Genomic DNA, 21920 nt, shown 5'->3' with positions numbered 1-21920 from the left:
CTCCTTGGAAGGAAGGTTATGGCCAACCTAGATAGCATGTTTAAAAGCAGAGACATTACTTTGCCAACAAAAGTCCGTCTAGTCAAGGCTATGGTTTTTCCAGTGGTCATGTATGGATGTGAGAGTTGGACGGTGAAGAAAGCTGAGCGCCGCAGAATTGATGCTTTTGAACTGTGGTGTTGGAGAAGACTCTTGAGAGTCCCTTGGACTGCAAGGAGATCCAATCAATCCATCCTAAAAGAGATCAATCCTGGGTGTTCATTGGAAGGTCTGATGTTGAAGCTGAAGCTCCAATACTTTGGCCACCTCATGCGAAGGGTTGACTCATTGGAAAAGACCCTAATGCTGGGTAGGATTGGGGGTGGGAGGAGAAGGGGATGACAGAGGATGAGATGGTTGGATGGCATCACCGACTTGATGAACATGGGTTTGGGTAGACTCCGGGAGTTGGTGATGGACAGAGAGGTCTGGCGTGCTGCAATTCATGGGGTCGCAGAGAGTCGGACACGACTGAGCGACTGAACTGAACTGAACACAATTAGTGAAAGGAATAGCTGTAATTTAAATTCAGATGTTCTGGCTTCAATGCCTATGCTTTCTGGTTTTTAGTTTTGGAATCATTCTGTTGGGGAAATTCATCTTTACGAATACATCAAAACATAGTTCTGAAAACTGATATCGTTAACTGATAAATTATCCAATCATCAGTTAATTTCCTGAAGAAGTAACACTTGTAACCATCAGATCTCTTCTTAACTATTTCAGATAAATTGGCTTTTTAATAAGCTTTTTCCAGGTAGACTATTTTGTGCTAATTCTGGCCTACTTATGTATCAGTTCAGTTCAGTCACTCAGTCATGTCTGACTCTTTGCGACCCCGTGGACTGCAGTACACCAGGCTTCCCTGTCCATCACCAACTCCCGGAGCTTACTCAAACTCATGTCCATTGAGTTGGTGATGCCATCGAGTCGGTGATGCTACTTATATATATGTGTGTGTGTATATATATATATATCATATTGAATGTGAAAGTGGATTGTGTATGAGATATTATGTCATACTCTGTTATGGCTAACTATAAAACACTGGGCAATTATCTAGAGCCAGAAAGAACAATAATCATTTTGTATCCTCATTAAATCATTACTCGCCCAAAATGTATTCGCTTTTGAAAAATAATCTACCTTGACTAAAGCCATTCATACCTGCCCATAAAGAAATGCAAGTTTGTTTGCATTTCCACAAGAAGTGTATTTTACAATGTAGACCCAAACCTAGCCACAAAGGTCATAGGCTGATACCCACAATTATAGGCAATCAAAGGGGTGCTGCACTTTGGGTTTCCCACCCTTTTTTCCTCTTATCCTCCCATGACTTCTAACTGTTGGACTCTGGGGAGTCTAGAGGCAGTGAAGCTCCTGGGGGTGGAGATGAAATTCTCTCCTAATCACTAATGCAATTAGTGATTTACTAACTCACTAAAGCAATTTTTTGGAAAAGGCCTATATGTAGAACCAGACTTTTTACCAACGACTTGGCAAACTGGCAGTTTGCAACCCTGCTTAAAGGCAGAAAAAACCTTTTGATTAAGAACTCTTTAAAATTGAGTTAGCCCAAATCCCTTTATTGACTAAAATGATAAAGTTAATAAAAGATTTTACAGTAATCTCAGACTCTTTATTGTTTTTACCTCAACTTTGATTTAATAAAGCTCTCATCTAAAACATTGTGTTCTTTTAACTTAAGTAATGATTTTGAATTAATTTAATAATCTGCATCACATTAACAAAAGAAAGGTTAAAAACCTTGTGATCATTTGCATTCTTGATTTTTAAAACAATTCTCAGCAAACCAGGAATAGAATGGGAATTTCCTTAACTTGTTAAAAGGTTTCTTCCAACACCTACACCAAAAATCATACTCAAAAAGAAAATGTCATAAACATTTTCTTTTGATCAGAACCAAATAAGAATTCTTGCTATTATCCCTCTGACTTAATATTGTAATAAAGAGGTCTTAGGCAGCACCGTAAAACAAAAAGAAATTAAAGGTAACCAAAATGAACTAAAGAGATTTACAGAAAAATGATTATGATTGCAAAGAGTTCATTGTTGGAAAATCAATATACCAAAGTCAACTGCATTTCTATCTACAAGCAACTAAACATTTGAAACATAAATTTAAAAAGATACTATCCCCAATAGTAATCCCAAAGAGTTGGACACGACTGAATGACTAAGCACAGCACAGCGCAGCACAGCACCTAACACAGCACCTAATAAAGCTAACAAAAGATGAGCCCGACCTTCACTGAGAAAGTAATAACATCTTACTGAAGGACATTAAAGAAAATTTCAACAAATGTAAAGAGCACGAACAGGAAGACTCAACAGAGTGAAGATCCAGCTCTTTCCAAATTAATTTATAAAGTCAATACAATTTCAATCAAAATTCCAGCCTGCATTTTTCATGGAACTTGATAAACTTATTCTAAAATTTGTATAGACGTACAAAGGGATAAGTGAATACACCATTTAAAAACAAGGTGGGGGAAGGTATGCTAAGGGAAGTAAGACGAATTGATCAGAATAGAGACCCCATTATATTAATCATAGTTTTTTATTTCTTGTGTTTTATGATGCTGTGACATCTTGGGGCCTTGCTAATCCAGGAGAGACTGACTCTCAAAGGGCTCTGTAATTCCTAAAGATAGTAAAGCAAGACGTTTCACATGCAAACCAACCAATCCAAACTCACCAATCCATAACCACCTCCCTATCTACCTCTCATACACCAAGCTAATTTTTCTCCCGCTGTGAATCAGCCTTGACCCCGATATTGGACAACTAGGGATCACCCTATACTATAGCCCAGAGCCCACTTGAAGTTATTCAAACTAGCTAATCCTAAAATGCTTACCTTGCCTGACCCATTCCTTCCTGCAAACATCACACTAAAGGCATGAGACCATGCTTTCTTTCACTCCCCTCTCCTGCCTCATTCTGATGCTTCTACCTGTGGCCGAGCATGGCATGATGTGCCCATTCCTCTTGGGAACTGTAGGCAATAAACTCTTCTTTCAAAGGCAGTTGTCTATGTCTGTCACCTTACCATACTCGATTAAAACAAATCCTGTGTACATTTTAAAACAGCCATGTATGTTTAGAAATTTGATATATGATGAGAGTTAACATTGCAGATAAGAAGAGAAAGGACAGACTGCTCAAAATGGTACTGAGAATAAAATGGGATAGAGGTACTTCTCCCACTTTCTTCAGTTAAGTATAGTCCAAACCTCGGATGTTATATATGTGTTCAGTCACTCAGCTGTGTCTGACTGTTTGTGACTCCATGGACTGTAGCCCGCCAGGCTCCTCTTTCCATGGGATTTTCCAGGCAAGAATACTGGAGTGTGCTGCCATTTCTTTCTCCAGGGGATGTTATATACAAAGCAAGCGTAAGAAGACTCTGAGAGGTGGAGAGAAGCAGATAGGGTAGGGACCTTGGAACCTGAGGAATGATATTTGAGTTTTCTTTTCAGTTTGCAAATCCTGGACTGGGTGCTAGAAAAGCCATAACCTGCAATCAGACCCCCAGAAAGCTCACTGAAAACCCAAAGGACCAAGAAAAGGAAAAGTAACAGTCTAGTAAGACGGAAGACTTTTTGACAGTAACTGCCCTACTCCGACAAACAGCATACTCCACCCTCAACACTAAGGCACATGGAAGCTTGGACTTTCACTTCCATGTGTCAGAACCCCCGGCCCCAGCTGGGTGTGTCAGTGTAGGCCACATGTGAGCCTCACTCCTTGCAGCCCAGCAATAATAAAGTGCATACACACACCAGGGCAGCAGTGGAGGCCCAGTGGGGACCCTGGGCTTCTACCTGCACCAGACAGCAAAGCGTTGGCCCTCCTCTTTCCCACCAGTGTGGAGCACGAGCAGGCCTGCTAAAACAAAAGATTTAAATAAGATCCGGAGCCTCATAACTCAGGTGAGAAGAAACTAACAGAGACCAACACCAAGTTGACACAAGTACTAAAATCATCTGACCAGGATTTTAGAGTAACTTTCACAAAGCGCTTCAAGGAACAATGAGACATGTTTGAAACAAGTGAAAAATTTTAATTCTCTACGGAAATGATACAATATATACAGGAAAATCAAGTGTAAATTTTAGAATTGAAAAAATTCAACAACCAAAATAAAAAATTTATTTAGATGGGCTTGACAGCAGAATGAAGAAAACAGAGGAAAGAATCAATGTCCTTGGAGATAGAAGTATATAAATCATCCAAAACAAACAATGCAGAGAAAACAGACTAAAAAAAAGTCTCAGAGTCTTAATGGATTATAATGTCTAACATGTATGTAATTAGAGTCCCTAAAGCAGAGGAAGATGAAGTCAGGCTAAAAAAGGTATTTGGAGAAATAATGACTGACAACGTCCTAAATTTGACAAAAGGCACTAATCTACAGGACTAGAAAAGTCAGTTTTCACTCCAATCTCAAAGAAGGGCAGTACAAAAGAATGTTCAAAATACTGGACAATTGCATTCATTTCACATGCTAGTAAGGTTATGCTCAAAATCTTTCAAGCTAAGCTTCAGCAGTATGTGAACCAAGAACTTTCAGATGTACAAGCTGGGCTTAGAAAAGACAGAGGAACCAGAGGTCAAACTGCCAACATTCACTGGATCATATAGAAAGCAAGGGAATTCTAGAAAACACCTATTTCTGCTTCATTGACTAAGCAAAAGCCTTTGACTGTGTGGATCACAACAAACTGTGGAAAATTCTTAAAGAGATGGGAATACCAGACCACCTTTCTTGTCTCCTGAGAAACCTGTGTGAGGGTCAAGAAGCAATGGTTAAAACCGGACATGGAACAACTGACTAGTTCAAAATTGGGAAAGGAGTATGACAAGGCTGTATATTGTCAACTTGTTTATTTAACTTATATGCAAAGTACATCATGCTAAATGCCAGACTGGATGAACCACAAGCGGGGATCAAGACTGGTGGGAGAAACATCAACAACCTCAGATATGCAGATGATACCACTCTAATGGCAGAAAGTGAAGAGGAACTAAAGAGCCTCTTGATGAGGGTGAAAGAGGAGAGTGAAAAAGCTGGTTAAAACTCAGCATTCAAAAAACTGAGATCATGCCATCTGGTCCCATCACTTCATGGCAAATAGAAGGGAAAAAAGTGGAAACAGTGACAGATTTTACATTCTTGAGCTCCAAATCACTGTGGACAGTGACTGCAGCCATGAAATTAAAAGACTCTTGCTCCTTGGAAGGAAAGCTATGACAAACCTAGATAGCTTGTTAAAAAGCAAAGAAATCATTTTGCTGACATATGTCTGTACAGTTGAAGCTGTGGTTTTTCCAGTAGTCGTGAATGGATGCAAGAGTTGGACCATAAAGAAGGCTGAGCACCGAAGAATTGATGCTTTTGAACTGTGGTGCTGGCGAATATTCTTGAGACTCCCTTGGACAGTAAGGAAATCAAACCAGTCAATCCTAAAGGAAATCAGTCCTGAATATTCACTGGAAGGACTGATGCTGAAGCTGAAACTCCAATACTTTGGCCACCTGATGTGAAGAGCCGACTAATTAGAAAAGACCCTGATGCTGGGAAAGATTGAAGGCAAAAGGAGAAGAGGGTGGCAGAGGAAGAGATGGTTAGATAGCATCACGGACTCAAAGGACATGAATTTGAACAAACTCTGGGAGATGGTGAAGGACAGGGAAGCCTGGCGTGCTGCAGTCCGTAGGGTTGCAAAGAATTGGAACACAACTTAGCAACTGAATAACAACAGCAACTAATCTACAGATTTAAGAAGCTGAATGAATTCCAAACAGAATAACCTAAAGCAAGCTATGCCAAGATATGTCATAATCAAATTTCTGAAAACTTTTGTGATGTTGAAAGATATCATAAAGAAAGTGAAAAGGCAACCTACAGAATGGGGAAAAATATTGGCAAATCATATATCTGGTAACAGTCTAGTATTCAGAATATATAAAGTCTTATAACAAAAAACCCAACAAACCACCTGGTTAAAATGGCTTGAGTAGACATTTCTCTGAAGAAGACACACAAATGGGAAATAACCTGAAAAGATGGTTTAGCATCACTAATTATTAAGGAAATGCAAATCAAGACTGCGATGAGATACTACACCCACCAGATGGCTATTAAGAAACTTGGAGTGGAATAAGGAGTGTTGACAAGGATATGAGAAATTGGAACCCTCATACAAGGGTAGAGGGAAAATGCTGGAGCCATTACCATATGATACAGCAATTTCACTCCTAGGTATGTACCCAAAAGAACTGAAAACAGGCACTCAACTATTTGTACATGAATAAGGTAGTACTATCCAAATGTCCATGAATGAATGAATGAATAAAAAGATTGTGGTATATCCATACAATGGGCTTTCCTGATAGCTCAGTTGGTAAAGAATCCACCTGCAATGTGGGAGACCTGGGTTTGATCCCTGGGTTGGGAAGATCCCCTGGAGAAGGGAACAGCTACCCACTCCAGTATTCTGGCCTGGAGAATTCCACAGACTGTATCGACCATGGGGTCGCGAAGAGTCAGATGTGACTGAGCGAATTTCACTTCAATCACATACAATGGACTATTATTCAGTCATAAAAGATACATGCTGCATGCAGCATGGATGAACCTTGAAAACCTTATGCTAAGTGAAAGAAGTCAGTCACAAAACATCACATACTAAATGATCTCATTCATATGAAAAATCCAGAAGTAAATTCATTGAAACAGAAAGCATATAAACAGTTGTTAGGAGCAGGGTGGGGAATAACTGGTCACTGGGTACTGAGTTTTATTTTGGAGTGATGAAAATGTTTTGAAATTAAATAGAGGTAGTGGTTTCACAGCATTATGAACGTTCTAAATGCCATTGTTCATTTTAAAATAGTAAATTTTGCATTATGTGAATTTAGCCTCAATTTTTAAAAATGTCTGACTCCTGTCATTGCATTGTGAATGTTTCTGTGCAGTGGTCCCCAGCCTTTCTGGCACCAGGGACCACTTTTGTAGAAGACTGGGGAGGGAGGGAAGTGATTTCAGGATGATCCAAGAGCATTATATTTATTGTACACTTTCTTTCTACTATCATCACATTGCGATTGTAATGGAATAATTAGACAGCTCACCATAATGCAGAATCAGTAGGAGCCCTGAGCTTGTTTTCCTGCAACTAGACGGTCCCATCTAGGGGTGATGGGAGAGCGTGGGGAGCAGCTGTAAATGCAGATGAAGATTTCTTCAATTGCCCACCACTCAGCTTTTACTGTGCAGCCTGGTTGCTAACAGGTGGTTGGGGACTCCTGCCTTTATGTCTTTAGTCTAAGAAAATACATAATAAAGTTTTGGGGAGGGAGTAAAAGGTCATAATGTATACAGTTTAGTTTGAGAAACAGTAATAGACAAAATTATGAAACAAATATGGTAAAACATTGAGATTTGGTATTTCTAGGTGAAGGAACTTACCAACAAAATGGAATTCCAACAAACAGGAACTCTTTGTTGGAAACTTTCTGTTAAATCATTTCTTAAAAAGACACCAAGAAAGAAGTAAAAAGACAAGCCTACTGATGGGGAATGTTAGTAATGGGAGAGGCCATGCATGTCAAGGGGCAGGAGTTACATGGGAAATCTCTACCTTCCTCTCAATTTTGCTGTGAACCTAAAACTACTGCAAAAATACTTGTCTCACAAAAAAAGAGAAAAATCTCAAACCACTAGAAGATACATTCTACACTTAATGACTGACAAAGGATTAGTATCTAAAATATACAAAGATTTCTTACAAATCAATAAGAAAAAGGTAAACAATCTAATAGAAAAAAATGGGCAAGAGACATGAACAGGCGTTTCACAGATGAGAAAACACAAATGACCAATACACATGTGTAAAGATGCTCAACTTGCAATAAGAAAAATACAAATTACAGTCACAATGAAATACCATCTTCCACCCACTACATTGACAAAAATTAAATCTGTCAGTGCTACACTTTGAAGAAGATTTAGAAAAATGGAGTTCTTAATATACCGCTGGTAGGAACGTAACATGTTGCAGCTACTTTATAGAACAACTTAGCATATTCTCTTAAGTTGAAGAGAGCTATATCCTTCGATTCCACTACTAGTGGAGCAGGTCCACTTCTCGGTATATTCTTTCAATCAGAAAAAATTTCTTGTGCGTGTACACAATGAGTCATGTGCCACAGTGTTTGTGGCAGCACTGATTGTATTAGAAAAACTTTGAAATGATCTGAAAAGTCCAATAAATAAAGAATGGATAGATATATTTTCATGAAAACTATATAGCAATAAAAATGAACTAGAGCAACAGATATTGAGTGAAGCTCACAACATAATACAGAATGATAAAGGAAAGTTGCAGAAGAATACTTGGGCTTCCCAGGTGGCTCAATGGTAAAGAATCCACCTGCAATGAAGGAGACATGCTTTCAACCCCTGGGTTGGGAAGATTCCCTGGAGAAGGAAATGGCAACCTACTCCAGTATTCTTGCCTGGGAGATCTCATGGACAGGAGCCTGATGGGCTACAGCCCATAGGGTCACAAAGAGTTGCACACAACTCAGGGACTAAATCACCACCACCGCAGAAGAATACTTACATTGTGATATAACCTAAATAAAATCCAAAATCATGAGAAACTAAAATTTGTGGATACTGTAAAGAAAAGGAAAAGAATGAAAGGTAGAAAATTCAGGTTAGTGGCTACCTTGGGGAAAGGCAGGAAGGGAATATGGTCAGGGAGGGATACATTGGGGTCTTCAACTGAATTAGAAATAATTTTTTAAATTTCTGGAGTGGGAATCTACTCATGTGATTCTCTATACCTTTTTAGATGCACAAGATACATTATAATAAAATGTCAAAAAATTTTTTTCAGGTTTCAATTTTTTTTGTCCATTTGGGAAAGTTCTGGGTACCCATATGCATATACATCAGCCCATTTTAACTCTCCTGATTTCTGTAGCATGGTTTAATGAGTGAATGGAAGGATGGATGACAAGTGCCTCTCTTTACAAAGCGATCGTCAGAAAGCCTTTGCTTCCACGGGTGAACACACGGAATCCTTCTGCGATACAAACAAAAGAGACACTGGGGGGAGCTGTTTCACTACTCAGGTGCCTGGTTGTTTTTCTGCCCCTTTGAAAGCTTGATATACTGGAAAGGGCAATAGAATGGAAGTTGGGAGGCTGGAATTCTATTCCAACTTTTCTTCTAACTCTGCGTGGTTTGGGCAAGCCATATCTCCTCTCTGCTTGTTACTTCATCTGTAAGATGAACCATATAGCCTCCTCCAAGAAGCCTTTCGGATAGGAAATTCCATAATCAATAATTGTCTCTAGTAAATCATGCCTATACTCATGAATTGTGATGAATAGTTCCTGGTGCTCACAAAGCCCTAACAAGTCCCAAGAAATTAAAATAACTCATGGGTCCTCCTGTGAGAAATTCTTATCCCTCAAATGGATACATATATCTAACTCTAAAGGCAAATTATAAATTAGTTAAAGTCAGTGTGGTTATATTCTTAGATGAAAAGGAATGGAAAGATGTACATCCTAAACAAATACATATTTTTCCTATAGAAAAAGATCACCACTGCTCATAATTTTGTTTTATGAAAATAAATGTTTACTTTTATTATCAGCTTAGAATCAGTATAATCAGAGTTTGGTTTTACTGTCTCTTCCTGCTGCTCTTATATTTCAAAAACTGGGTTTTACTACATAGAAAGAGCCAGCATGTAGCCAATAAGATAAAGGCAAAAGAAATAAGATAAAGGCACATTGATTATTAAGCATATCTACCAGGAGGTCAGTATTTTTAGAAGAACAATGTTAAATTACATTCCTTGTAAAGATGGCATTTAGCTCCCATTAGCACATGTCATAGGTAAGAACAAAGGGCTTATTAAGTAGTTATAGAATATGCAATTTACTCTTCACTTTGACTCAACTGAATATACAACTGTCATTGAGAATAAGGATGTTTCTCAATTAATTAAGAAACTATGGTCTCCCAAAATCTTTACATGCAACTCAGAGCACACATTTAATGGCAGTCTTAAGAGTATTAGATTCCCTTGGTATATAGGGTCTTCTGTTTGCAGCGCTTGGGGTAGGCTCTGTACACGATAATTACAGGCCTACAAGGCATATCAGCAACAATAGCAACTGAGATACAGAGAGCAAAAAATCCTATGAAAGTCCTGGCACAAAGACATTGAAACTGATCTCAGAATCAGAAATGGGAAAGAGACATGATGCTTTCTCTCCTTTCCTTTTCCTTCCCTGGGCTGTCAGTGTGTTCTGCATTGGAAGACGGGAGGGGGACAAAGACTCAGAGTGCCAGCCTGCCTGAGGGTCAAGGACATGGAGTAGGGGCTGTGTGTCCGGGGGGACTTCGGGGGTACCTGATGCGTGAAGAACAGGAACCGAAGGGGAGGAAACAGCTTGGAGGCTTTAGTGTGCCCTCTGTACCAGGACAGAAAGACAGTAAGGGGAGGGCCCCATGGAGGTGTTGGCCTGTCCAGGGGCCAAGGAAGTAGTGATGGGGGCTATGCAGAGAAGGAGCTGGCTATTATGATTTTGAAATTGCTTAAGCTGAGAGAATTAGAAAATTGAACAAAAATGTAAATACACTGAGGCTAATGGAAGGCAGGTTTCTCCCTGTCAGAGAACTGACTTACAAACACAGAAAGGGGAAAGGTTAGAAAGAATACTGCAATGCTGGATTGTAATCGAAAGCCAGTATGGACTCATACTTTAAAAATGTATGTATAGAGAGATATAAAAATAGTGATAGATGTGTAAGTCTATGTTACTAGAAACAAACATTTTCTAGCTCTGCCCACTGAGAGGCCCTAGAAGCAATGACTCCCCAGTAACAGCGAGCTCACTGAAGATCTTGGTTTCTGAATATCATTCTGCAGTAAAAGGAGCCAGCATTCCTGGGGCAGAAAAAGTACAAGATGGGTCTGAAACATCTTGTTATGTTTTAGAAATTAAGGAAATGCTCAAGGAATGATGAGAACATGTCAAAAAGACACAGTATCCATGTCTTTTTCTGTTTGTTTTGTTCTGTATCATTTTCACTGCGATGCATGTGGGATATTAATCACCCCGTGTTGTTATTTAGTCACTAAGTCATGTCTGACTCTTTGCAACCCCATGGGCTGTAGCCCACTGGGCTCCTCTATCCACGGGATTTCCCAGACAAGAATACTGGAGTGGGTTGCCATTTCCTTCTCCAAGGGACCTTCCCAACCCAGGGATTGAACCCATGTTTCCTGCAATGGCAGGCAGATTCTTTACCGTCTGAGCCACCAGGGAAACCAAACCAACCAACCAACAAATAAATAAATGAGGGTGAAGGGAAAGTCTTCCTTACAGTAAAACACCAACTAATAAACATAGAAGAAATAATAGAAATAGAAACTTTCAATGGGCCATCCTGATGATGGAAGTTGAATTAGGCAGTCATTTCTGAGTACTGGGCTAATGAATATTGGGTTTGATGAGGTATCATTTCAGAATATTTTCCCTCAAAACTGTGTTCAATTCCAAAGAGAGAAATGATAGCTTTATGGAGAGACCTGACAGACACCAACTTTTCCAGGTGATTAAGGGTAGCATTTATCAGCAGTGGGACAGAATGACAACAGTACACCATTTCTGAGGAATTCCTGCCCGGATACATGGCCTGAATGAAAGCCAAAAGAAAAATCACCCTGCAAGATGAAAGGCTTATCCTCCTTAAAACAGTCAAGGACATTTGACAGGGAAAGACTGAGGCACTGTTGTTTCAGATTGAAGGAAGCTGAAAAGACTTGACAACTAAAGGCAACACGTGTTCCTGGATTGGCCTTGGGCCAGAAACCAAAAGACATAATCGGAACAGTTGGTGAAATCTGAATGGGATCTAAACATTGGATGGTAGCATTGAATTAATGTGCATTTCCTTATTTGGAGTGTTACACAGTGGTTATGTGGGAAAGAATCCCTTAGGGGTAGGCAGAATACATGCTGGAGAACTGAGGGGCTGTATGACTACTGTTTGCTCTCAGTGGTTCAGAAAGACATAATGGCGGGTTACACGCATGTGTGTGCATGCACATATATGTGCACACACACACAAAATAAGGACCTATTATATAGCATAGCGAACTATACTCAATATTTTGTAATAACCTATAAGGAGAAGGAACATATATGTATATATACAAAAACTAAATCACTAAAACTAACCAACGTTGTAAATCAACCATAGTTCAATTTTTTTAAACGTGGTAGAAGGTAACCATTGGATTTTCTGGGATGTAGGAATTCTATTGAGTTCGTCAGAAAGTTCTTTTGGGTCTTTCTGTAAGATGTAATGGAAAAATCCAAAAGAATTTTTTGGCTAACCCAATACTGTTTTTGCAACTTTCCCCAAGTTTGAACTTATCTCAAAATAAATTATTCAAAAAATGTTTAAAGAGGCAGGAGATAGATTTAAACCTAAGATTGAGAAGAAGGAATCCTATGTACTGAGATAGCACATATAACATTTTTTTAAAAAGTTTGATCTGCCTCATTCAACAGACAGCACTCACAGAGAGCAATCTTTAATTATATCTGCATATTTAGCTATATAAATACATTTGTGTGTGATGTGATAAGTTGCTTCAGTCTGCGACCCTAAGGACTGACGAGCCTGCCAGGCTCCTGTGTCCATGGGATTCTCCAGGCAAGAATACTGGAATGAGTTGCCTTGTTCTTTTCCAAGGGATCTTGAGGACCCAGGGATCCAACCCACGACTCCTGAGTCTCCTGTGTTGGCAGGCAGGTTCTTTACCAATAGCATCACCTGTAGACAACTGTAAATCACATTCTATGGCACTTGGGAGTTCAATACTGAAGATTCCATTTCCATTATATTATTTTTCACTAAGTACATTGCTTTGTATCACAGATAATTAAATATCATGCTTTCTATATAATATTAATAAGAATATTATTTATTTGTACTTATGTAACCCATTATATGCCATCACTTCTCTATTTTACCCACTCCAACTTAATCCTTACAAAATTCTATGAAGTTTTGATTATTATCACCCATATTTATGGATGAAAAAATGAAGACACAGAGAGGGCAAGTGTCTTGTCCAAGTTAGTGGCAGAACTGGGATATGAACCCAGGCAGTAGAGTCCATAATTTTTATATACATGCTCTTTGTTTCCAGAGCTCTATTTAAATTTCTGCAAGACAGATGGCTCCTTTTGCACCTATTTTCTTCCTAAAGAAGGTCTAGCACAACACCTTATATACAGGGTGTATAACTGTATATACCCTATATACAGTTAAGAACTATAAATAGTCACTAACTCACGCACTGAGATCCGGTGGAAGCTCTGTTGTCACGATTCCCTGGATGGTCATTAATTTGCTCTGACCTAAGCATTGTCGCTCAAGAAACTACATTAAGGTATGTCCAGGAGGCGGCACAGGCGAGGAAGTCAGAAAGCCAGATCATTGTCAGTGCAGGGCTAAGCTTCCCTTCAGTTCAGCAACAGGGACTGAGTGACTGCCCCAACCCACACATGCCTGGCATTGAATTAAACACAGAGGATTCGGATACAGTGTTTCACCCTCAAAAGTTGACAGCCTAGAACACTCCTGGGCAGAGGGTGGAAGTAGGGATTGATCCAAACCACAGATTCCTAGAACCAGACCCACAGAACACATTAGGAGAAACTTCTGGTAGAATGTAGTATAGGATAGGTGGTAAGATGAGAAGAAGGCATTCCAGGCTGATAGAGCAGGATGAAAGGGGATTCTGGCAGGAAGAGAATAAGGAGACACCCAGACGGGACCAGAAGCACACACCTTCCAGAGCCAGCTGCCTTCTGGGTGTTGCCTGCAGCAGCCCCTGCACAGACGCGTGCATGCACAAACACTTCACCCTTTGGAACCACTCCCAAACCCAGGGTGACCATATGCCCTGTTTTGCCAGAACAGTCCTGTTTTTACTCCTGCTATTTCAGCATCCCTTCTGGTTTCATTCTCAAAAGCATCCTATTAGGGCTAATAAATTATATGGTCACCCTACTCAAACCCCACTTTATGCAACCTCAGTGCTGTAGATTGTTTTGCCTCCCTACTGCCCCCAAACCCTTTTCCCTCTTTGGGAGAAGGGGACTGAGAGCCTGAGTTATACACATTGGTTTAACTCCTTCCTCCATCAGTGGAAGCAGAAACTGTGTCTAGAGTCTATCTGATGGAAAAAACTCAATTAAAAATATTGACCTGGCTTTGTTGGTAGTCTTAATCACCAAATCAAATGGGCCATATATGTGACTTGATAAAACACACACACATACAGTATTAAAAAGTGTCCAGAAATGGACACAATCCAAATCTCAAAGTGGTTTGTAGTCCACTAGAAATCTACTAAAATAAGAGGGAAATGTGTGTTCACTGGTGTTTCAAAGAAATGTAAACACTACACTTGCAGGTACTTAGAGGACTGTTAGGTACAGATCACTGCTTTTAAGTAATTAAAGTCTATGGTGTTCGACAAGTGTCTCAATAAACACACTTTCTACCACCTTTTATATGGAAATTTAAGTGCTTACTTACATTTACTTTCAGACTTAAAGTTGAAAAGATGTCTTGGGGCCTTTCTGAGAATCAAAATGGCTTGTATAAATCCTTCAGATCAAAACATTTTATGCCATCATGAACTTTCTATTAAATTCTGTTGCTAATTCAAAATATTGACGTGTTTTATTTCGGGTTTCCATAAAGCAAAGCCTGAAGGACAATGGTCCCACCTAATGCATTTTAAATACTCAGGTTGCTATTTCTCCTGTAAATGTCTTTGTAGGAACTATACAAAAGGCTTCTCTGTGGAAACGAGGTTTACTGAATGGAAAGGATTCCTTTAATGAGCCATTTAGAAGAATTATAAAATCCTTTTAGAAAATTTGTAAGCTATCAGAATTCCTTCATCAAATTTGAATTATGTTTCAATGGGAAGTTAAGCTACAGTGTACTGCAGGAATGTTTAGATGAGGGCTCCATTTCACTTGGTGTTTAAACTCAGCAAGTAGTTTACACACTAGATCACATTGGTAAATTTACCTATTTGTCAATAGAACTGTTTGGTGGGCTTGATGAGGTGAGCTTTGCCTGTGACAGCCACTGAAGGGGACACAAGGCAACTGTAAAGGGGTGCATTGCATTGGCCTTTGAGATGTCCCTTAAATCATCACAGGATTTTAACAGGAAGAAAAATGGGGAGCAGGTGGGAAAATGAAAGGAAATCCATGCAAAAAGAACAGTTGAGGCAAAGGCCTGTGGAAAGAAAGTGTCAGAGGTGCAGAAACAAGTAATTACAGTTGAGTCTGATGATGAGGGAGGTAAAGTTACTGGAGATATTGGTGTTTCCTCATGGTGTAGAATAAGCCTGCATCTTGTTCTAAAGTCTCCAGGAAAATTAGTAATATGATTTAATCTCTACTGGTAGATTTGAATCTGACTTGGGTAAAGTTGCAGGAAGACGCCAGTTAGGAAGATTTGGAAACTGTTCAAATTTTTTAGAAAAATAGATGAATGCAAACCAACATAGCGGCAGTAGAGAGAGAAGGAGGGAAAATTAAAAAAAAACAAAAACAACTCATAATTCTAATCCATGCGACTTGGCAATTATGTATATATAGGAAGCTGAGGACTGTGGACATCCCATGATAACTCAGAGGTTTTGAGCCTGAACAGTGGGAAGGCAGTGAAGCCATCAGAATAAACAGAGGCCACAGATGGAGGTTAGGGTGAGTGAAAATGAGCTGCTGGGATATAACCAAAGGGGGAAGTATAAACACATCTATCTAATCTGTGAAATATCCACGATTACAAACATTTCTTGGGTGAATACAAGAAATGGGGAAGGAAGGAAGGGGAGGAGAAGGAGAAGGAAGGAGCTCTCCAGGACAGGAGGCAGTTGGATATGCAGACCCAAGCCTAGGAGAGGGTGCTGTGTGGAGGCATGTAGAGACACCCCAGAGAGAGGCCAGAGGGGAAGAGGCAGAAAGGGCAATGGCACGGAGTGAGAGGGATGGGGTTGAAGACAGACCTCGGGCACCAGCGCCTGCAGGGGCCAAAAGACAAAGACCCAGCTGGGAACAGGAAGAGGGTAGAACCAAGAACAGAGAGAGCACAGAGCTGACAAAATCTAAGGAAACAGAAAGGCAAATTTGGCCTTGGAGTACAGAATGAAGCAGGGTAAAGGCTAATAGAGTTCTGCCAAGAGATCGCACTGGTCATAGCAAACTCCCTCTTCCAACAACCCAAGAGAAGACTCTACACATGGACATCACCAGATGGTCAACACCAAAATCAGATTGATTATATTCTTTGCAGCCAAAGATGGAGAAGCTCTATAACAGTCAGCAAAAACAAGACCGGGAGCTGACTGTGGCTCGGATCATGAACTCCTTATTGCCAAATTCAGACTTAAATTGAAGAAAGTGGGAAAATCACTAGACCATTCAGGTATGACCTAAATCAAATCCCTTATGATTATACAGTGGAAGTGAGAAATAGATTTAAGGGACTAGATCTGATAGAGTGCCTGATGAACTATGGACGGAGGTTGGTGACACTGTACAGGAGACAGGAATCAAGAACATCCCCAAGAAAAAGAAATGCAAAAAAGCAAAATGGCTGTCTGAAGAGGCCTTACAAATAGCTGTGAAAAGAAGAGAAGCAGAAAGCAAAGGAGAAAAGGAAAGATATACTCATTGGAATGGAGAGTTCCAAAGAATAGCAAGGAGAGATAAGAAAGCCTTCCTCAGAGATCAGTGCAAAGAAATAGAGGAAAACAATAGAATGGGAAAGACTAGAGATCTTATCAAGAAAATTAGACATACCAAGGGAACATTTCATGCAAAGATGGGCTCAATAAAGGACAGAAATGGTATGGCTCTAACAGAAGCAGAAGATATTAAGAAGAGGTGGCAAGAATACACAGAAGAACTGTACAAAAAAGATCTTCACAACCCAGATAATCAGGATGGCATGATCACTCACGCTCACCTAGAGCCTGACATCCTGGAATGTGAAGTCAAGTGGGCCTTAGGAAGCATCACTATGAACAAAGCTAGTGGAGGTGATGGAATTCCAGTTGAGCTATTTCAAATCCTAAAAGATGATGCTGTGAAAGTGCTGCACTCAATATGTCAGCAAATTTGGAAAACTCAGCAGTGGCCACGGGACTGGAAAAGGTCAGTTTTCATTCCAATCCCAAAGAAAGGCAATGCCAAAGAATGCTTAAACTACTGCACAGTTGCACTCATCTCACATGCTAGTAAAGTAATGCTCAAAATTCTCCAAGCCAGGCTTCAGCAATACGTGAACCGTGAACTTCCAGATGTTCATGCTGGTTTTAGAAAAGGCAGAGGAACCAGAGATCAAATTGCCAACATCCGTTGGATTGTCGAAAAAGCAAGAGAGTTCCAGAAAAACATCTATTTCTGCTTTATTGACTATGCCAAAGCCTTTGACTGTGTGGATCACAATAAACTGTGGAAAATTCTGAAAGAGACGGGAATATCAGACCACTTGACCTGCCTCTTGAGAAATCTGTATGCAGATCAGGAAGCAAAGGTTAGAACTGGACATGGAACAACAGACTGGTTCCAAATAGAAAAAGGAGTACATCTAAGGCTGTATATTGTCACCCTGCTTGTTTAACTTATATGCAGAGTACATCATGAGAAACGCCAGGCTGGATAAAGCATGAGCTGGAATCAAGATTGTCGGGAGAAATATCAGTAACCTCAGATATGCAGATGACACCACCCTTATGGCAAAAAGTGAAGAAGAACTAAAGAGCCTCTTGATGAAAGTGAAAGAGGAGAGTGAAAAAGTTGGCTTAAAGCTCAACATTCAGAAAACTAAGATCATGGCATCTGGTCCCATCACTTCATGGGAAATAGATGGGGAAACAGTGGAAACAGTGGCTGACTATTTTTCTAGGCTCCAAAATCACTGCAGATGGTGATTGCAGCCATGAAATTAAAAGACGCTTGCTCCTTGGAAGGAAAGTTATGACCAACCTAGATAGCATATTAAAAAGCAGAGACATTACTTTGTCAATAAAGGTCCATCTAGTCAAGGCTATGTTTTTTTCCAGGAGTCATGTACGGATGTGAGAGTTGGACTATAAAGAAAGCTGAGCACCGAAGAATTGATGCTTTTGAACTGTGGTGTTGGAGAAGACTCTTGAGAGTCCCTTGGACTGCAAGGAGATCCAACCAGTCCATCCTAAAGGAGATCAATCCTGGGTGTTGATTGGAAGGACTGATGTTGAAGCTGAAACTCCAATACTTTGGCCACCTGATACTAAGAGCTGACTCACTGGAAAAGACCCTGATGCTGGGAAAGACTGAGGGCAGGAGGAGAAGGGGACGACAGAGGATGAGATGGTTGGATGGCATCACTGACTCAATGGACATGAGTTTGGGTGGACTCAGGGAGTTGGTGATGGACAGGGAGCCCTGGCTTGCTGCGGTTCATGGGGTCGCAAAGAGTCGAACACAACTGAGCGACTGAACTGAACTGAACTGAAGGAAACAGGTGTCTCTAAACAAGGAGGGACAGTGGTCAGAAGGCTGAGAAAGTGTCTCTAGAGTTGATGACCTGGAGTTCATTATGTGGGCTAACGGTGCACCAGATCCAAGGCTAAGAGCCTTTCCCTTCCCAGTCGCCTTGTGTGACCAGCTGCACTCAGGGAGGCTTAGATCTGTTAAAGTCACACAACCAGCAAGTGGAAAGGCAGGGCTTCTAAATCAGCAGGGCTTCCCCAAACTTGTGACTCCCACACAACTGGCTGCTTGCCTCAGTGGTGATGAGGGTTGAGGCCAGACCTTGGCGTCCAGAAGACAGAGAGAGAGAAGAGCATGGGAACTCACACTTACCCCACACTCACTGTGGGCGTATGTGTGACCACGGGCGAGAGGAGAGAGAGGGGACGATAGCTGGAGGGGGAGAGGGTGGCTATTCAGGGAGGGGCGGGAGGACACTGTTACCCTGGGCCCTGTGCTGGGATGCAGAAATAGCTTCACGAAACAGAACCCTGCATTAACAGGGACTTTTTAAAAAACTAGGATTTTACCATTATAACTGAGTGTAGCGGACTAGCTATTTCCTTTCCTAATACACATGAAAAGTGCTATTTCCTATATTTAATATATGTGTAAAAGTATTCATGCATTAGAATTGTACATACATTTTTGGGTCCCTTGCTTTTTTCTGATGAGGGTGTGATATTTCGTTTCAAAATGATAGTGGCATTAAACTCTGGATCATGGGAAACAAAAGGAAAATAGGCCATGAGAAATACAAACTAGCAAAGGGAATACACACCAATCATAGGAGTGAATCCTCTTAATCACAAGGCAAAAGAGTTTTGTGAGGGGAAGAAAATTCATTTCACCTTCTGAGGGCAGATTCTGCATTGGCCTTTGTGGAACACACAAGCTTTCCCCTGGGAGCACGGTGCGGGCTCCTCCCTGGGAGGCTGCGGTCGTCTTTGTGTGCCTCTGAGAGAAACGCTGCAGAGCCAGAGCTGGCTGCTCATCTGGGCATGTTTTTGCCCCTTCAAAGCGGCTGTAAGCCTCATGCATCTCTGATCGTCAAGACAGGGCAGAATTTGTCCTGTATTCAAAGGAGCACCCAGGGGAGGGAAGGCCCGATCTGTGCTAAAAAGGCTTTAAGATCAGGGGAACTGCCACGAGCAGAAAAGGTTGTTGTTAATCGACTCTCAGCTTCAGCCAGTGAGAATTGTTTTGATCAACTTGGAGCAACTGTGTGCTGTTGACATGCAGCAGAGGTTTTCTTGCAGAGGATTTTCCACGGGTCCTCCAAGTCAAAAATATTTGGGAAGTTTGAAGAGGTTGTGAAAAGTGAAAGTGAAAGTGAAGTCACTTAGTCATGTCTGACTTTTTGCGAGTCCATGGACTGTAGCCCACCACGCTTCTCTGTCCATGGGGTTTTCCAGGTAAGAGTACTGGAGTGGGTTGCCATTTCCTTCTCCAGGGCATCTTCCCCACCCAGGGATCGAACTTGGGTCTCGCACATTGCAGGCAGACGCTTTACCCTCTGAGCCACCAGGGAGGCCCCTGAAGAGGTTAGATTCACTGAATGCCAGCACAGTGAGTGAGAATGAGAAAAACCAAATCCACTCAAGGTTCAGACGACCTAATGCTCAGCTTCAGGTCTGGTGCTGCCCTGCTCCCTCCACCACAACCCCACCCCAGAACTGCGTGTTTCTGTGAAATGCCCAAGGCCGAATGTCCACAAGACCTCAAGAATTCCATGACAACCCCTGCATTCTAACGGCACCAGGGTCTATGAAACTCCTCCAATGGGCAGATTCAAATGTCTAATTCAGACCTGACATTGAGAAGCAGGTTTTCTACTTGTATTACTCACCAGCCGTTGACTCTTGCATTACAAGAGTAGGACTGAACCAGAGCTTCTACTCTGACCTGATTGCCTGCAGTTGGCTAGTGTTGGGTGGACAGTAAAGCAATAGTAAAGCTTGCAAACCAAAGGTCCAGCTCCCTCCTAGACCTCGCATAAATGTACCTCTGTGGAGAACCTGCCTTCTGAGAACCAGGATGACTTGGCTTGAGACCACAACAGCTTGGTTGTGTAGCTCTGACCTGAAGTCATGGGCAGTCATGGGCAGTGAGCGTACAAGCCTTCCTCTCTGGAATCTTCTAGGCTGACACTGCATTTCATCAGAGGGCTGGTCAGGTCCCTTCAGCTGCTGTCTCTGGCAGGGAACAGAGGCAGTCCCAGATCTGGGTCAAGACTCTGAACACATCCCACCTCCAAAAAAAACTCTGCAGTAGCCATTTGTCCTGAGGGACCCCCATGCTAATTACTCTGCTCAGGGGCCAGTGAGGTCTGTCCCCAAATTCTGCTGCCATTTCCAAATGAGATCATGCCAGACTCAGGGAAAGCTCTCAGGGTCTGTGCCACCACCAATGCCAGGCATTCCAGGGGATTCTTCAGGGGGCCCCAGGCATTTACACTGTTGGTTGAGTTCTTAATTTGAACTATATGAAATTGCCATTTTTTGTAGGTCAGACATGGACAAAAATGTCATATGTCCATCCTCATAATGGAAATTATGAGAAAAGTGTAGAGTGATTTCCTGCTGTGTGCGCAGTATTGTTCCAGGACCTGGACACGTAGTGATAAAGAAGACGGATGGGCCTTGCTCTTCATGGCACATTCTATTGGGAGCTTATTTTCTGGGGCCACTTTCTAGCTATATGTTAAGCCAGTTACTTGGCCTCTCTGAACTTGACCTAAGTTTTGTGAAGGTTAAATGAGATCATGTATATTAGGGCAGAAATGCACTGATGATCTTCAATAAATGATAGTTCCTTTTGTTTTAGTGTGGTTCACATAGGACTCCTAATAAATGTTTATTAAACAAAAAAAGCCTCAGAATACATTGTGGGAATCTTAAAGCCCACCCCTTCAGAGCCTAAACTAGACACTCCTGCAGGAGAACTGTACACATGGGGAAGGGGCCCCTGAAAAGAAAAACCATGAATCCCAGAGTTCACCACTCCCTACCCAGCCTGGGGCCTGGAAGAGACCAGTTGTGGTCAACCCCCATTAAGTCAGGAAGGCAGTAGGCACAGGAGAACTTTGGGGAGGTACAATCTGGTTCATATGTCTGAATGGATGTGTAATCATTTAGTCTGAAGAAAATAATTGTCAAATTTATTGCTTGAGGTAAAGCAGAGGTTGAGACCTCAAAGGA

The 21920-nt window shown here is 41.2% G+C and overlaps 1 protein-coding gene across 4 annotated transcripts in view; it reads right to left on the bottom strand.

The window, feature by feature from the left end:
• The window catches only part of LEMD1 (LEM domain containing 1), a 30637-nt gene that overhangs the window by 6162 nt on the left and 2555 nt on the right, over window positions 1-21920 (bottom strand). The window contains exons 4-5 of one of the 4 annotated variants that reach the window (XR_014053922.1): window positions 20726-20915; window positions 19365-19435 (exon numbers count right to left, since the gene is read on the bottom strand). Coding sequence is in view for 1 of the 4 variants with exons in the window: in XM_081491106.1 (XP_081347232.1) it covers window positions 19365-19435 (71 nt within the window). In the remaining 3 variants the exon portion in view is untranslated. Of the gene's footprint in view, window positions 1-14716; window positions 14761-19364; window positions 19436-20725; window positions 20916-21920 lie in introns of all 4 variants that reach the window. The other 3 variants (XR_014053920.1, XR_014053921.1, XM_081491106.1) reach the window with 3 other exon arrangements.

Source organism: Giraffa tippelskirchi, chromosome 5 (assembly GCF_054371585.1).
Source record: "Giraffa tippelskirchi isolate mGirTip1 chromosome 5, T2T-mGirTip1v1.2.pri, whole genome shotgun sequence".
Classification (NCBI taxonomy): domain Eukaryota; kingdom Metazoa; phylum Chordata; class Mammalia; order Artiodactyla; family Giraffidae; genus Giraffa; species Giraffa tippelskirchi.
The sequence above is the reverse complement of the archived record's forward strand: the minus strand, read 5'-3'. Positions and strand labels throughout refer to the sequence as shown.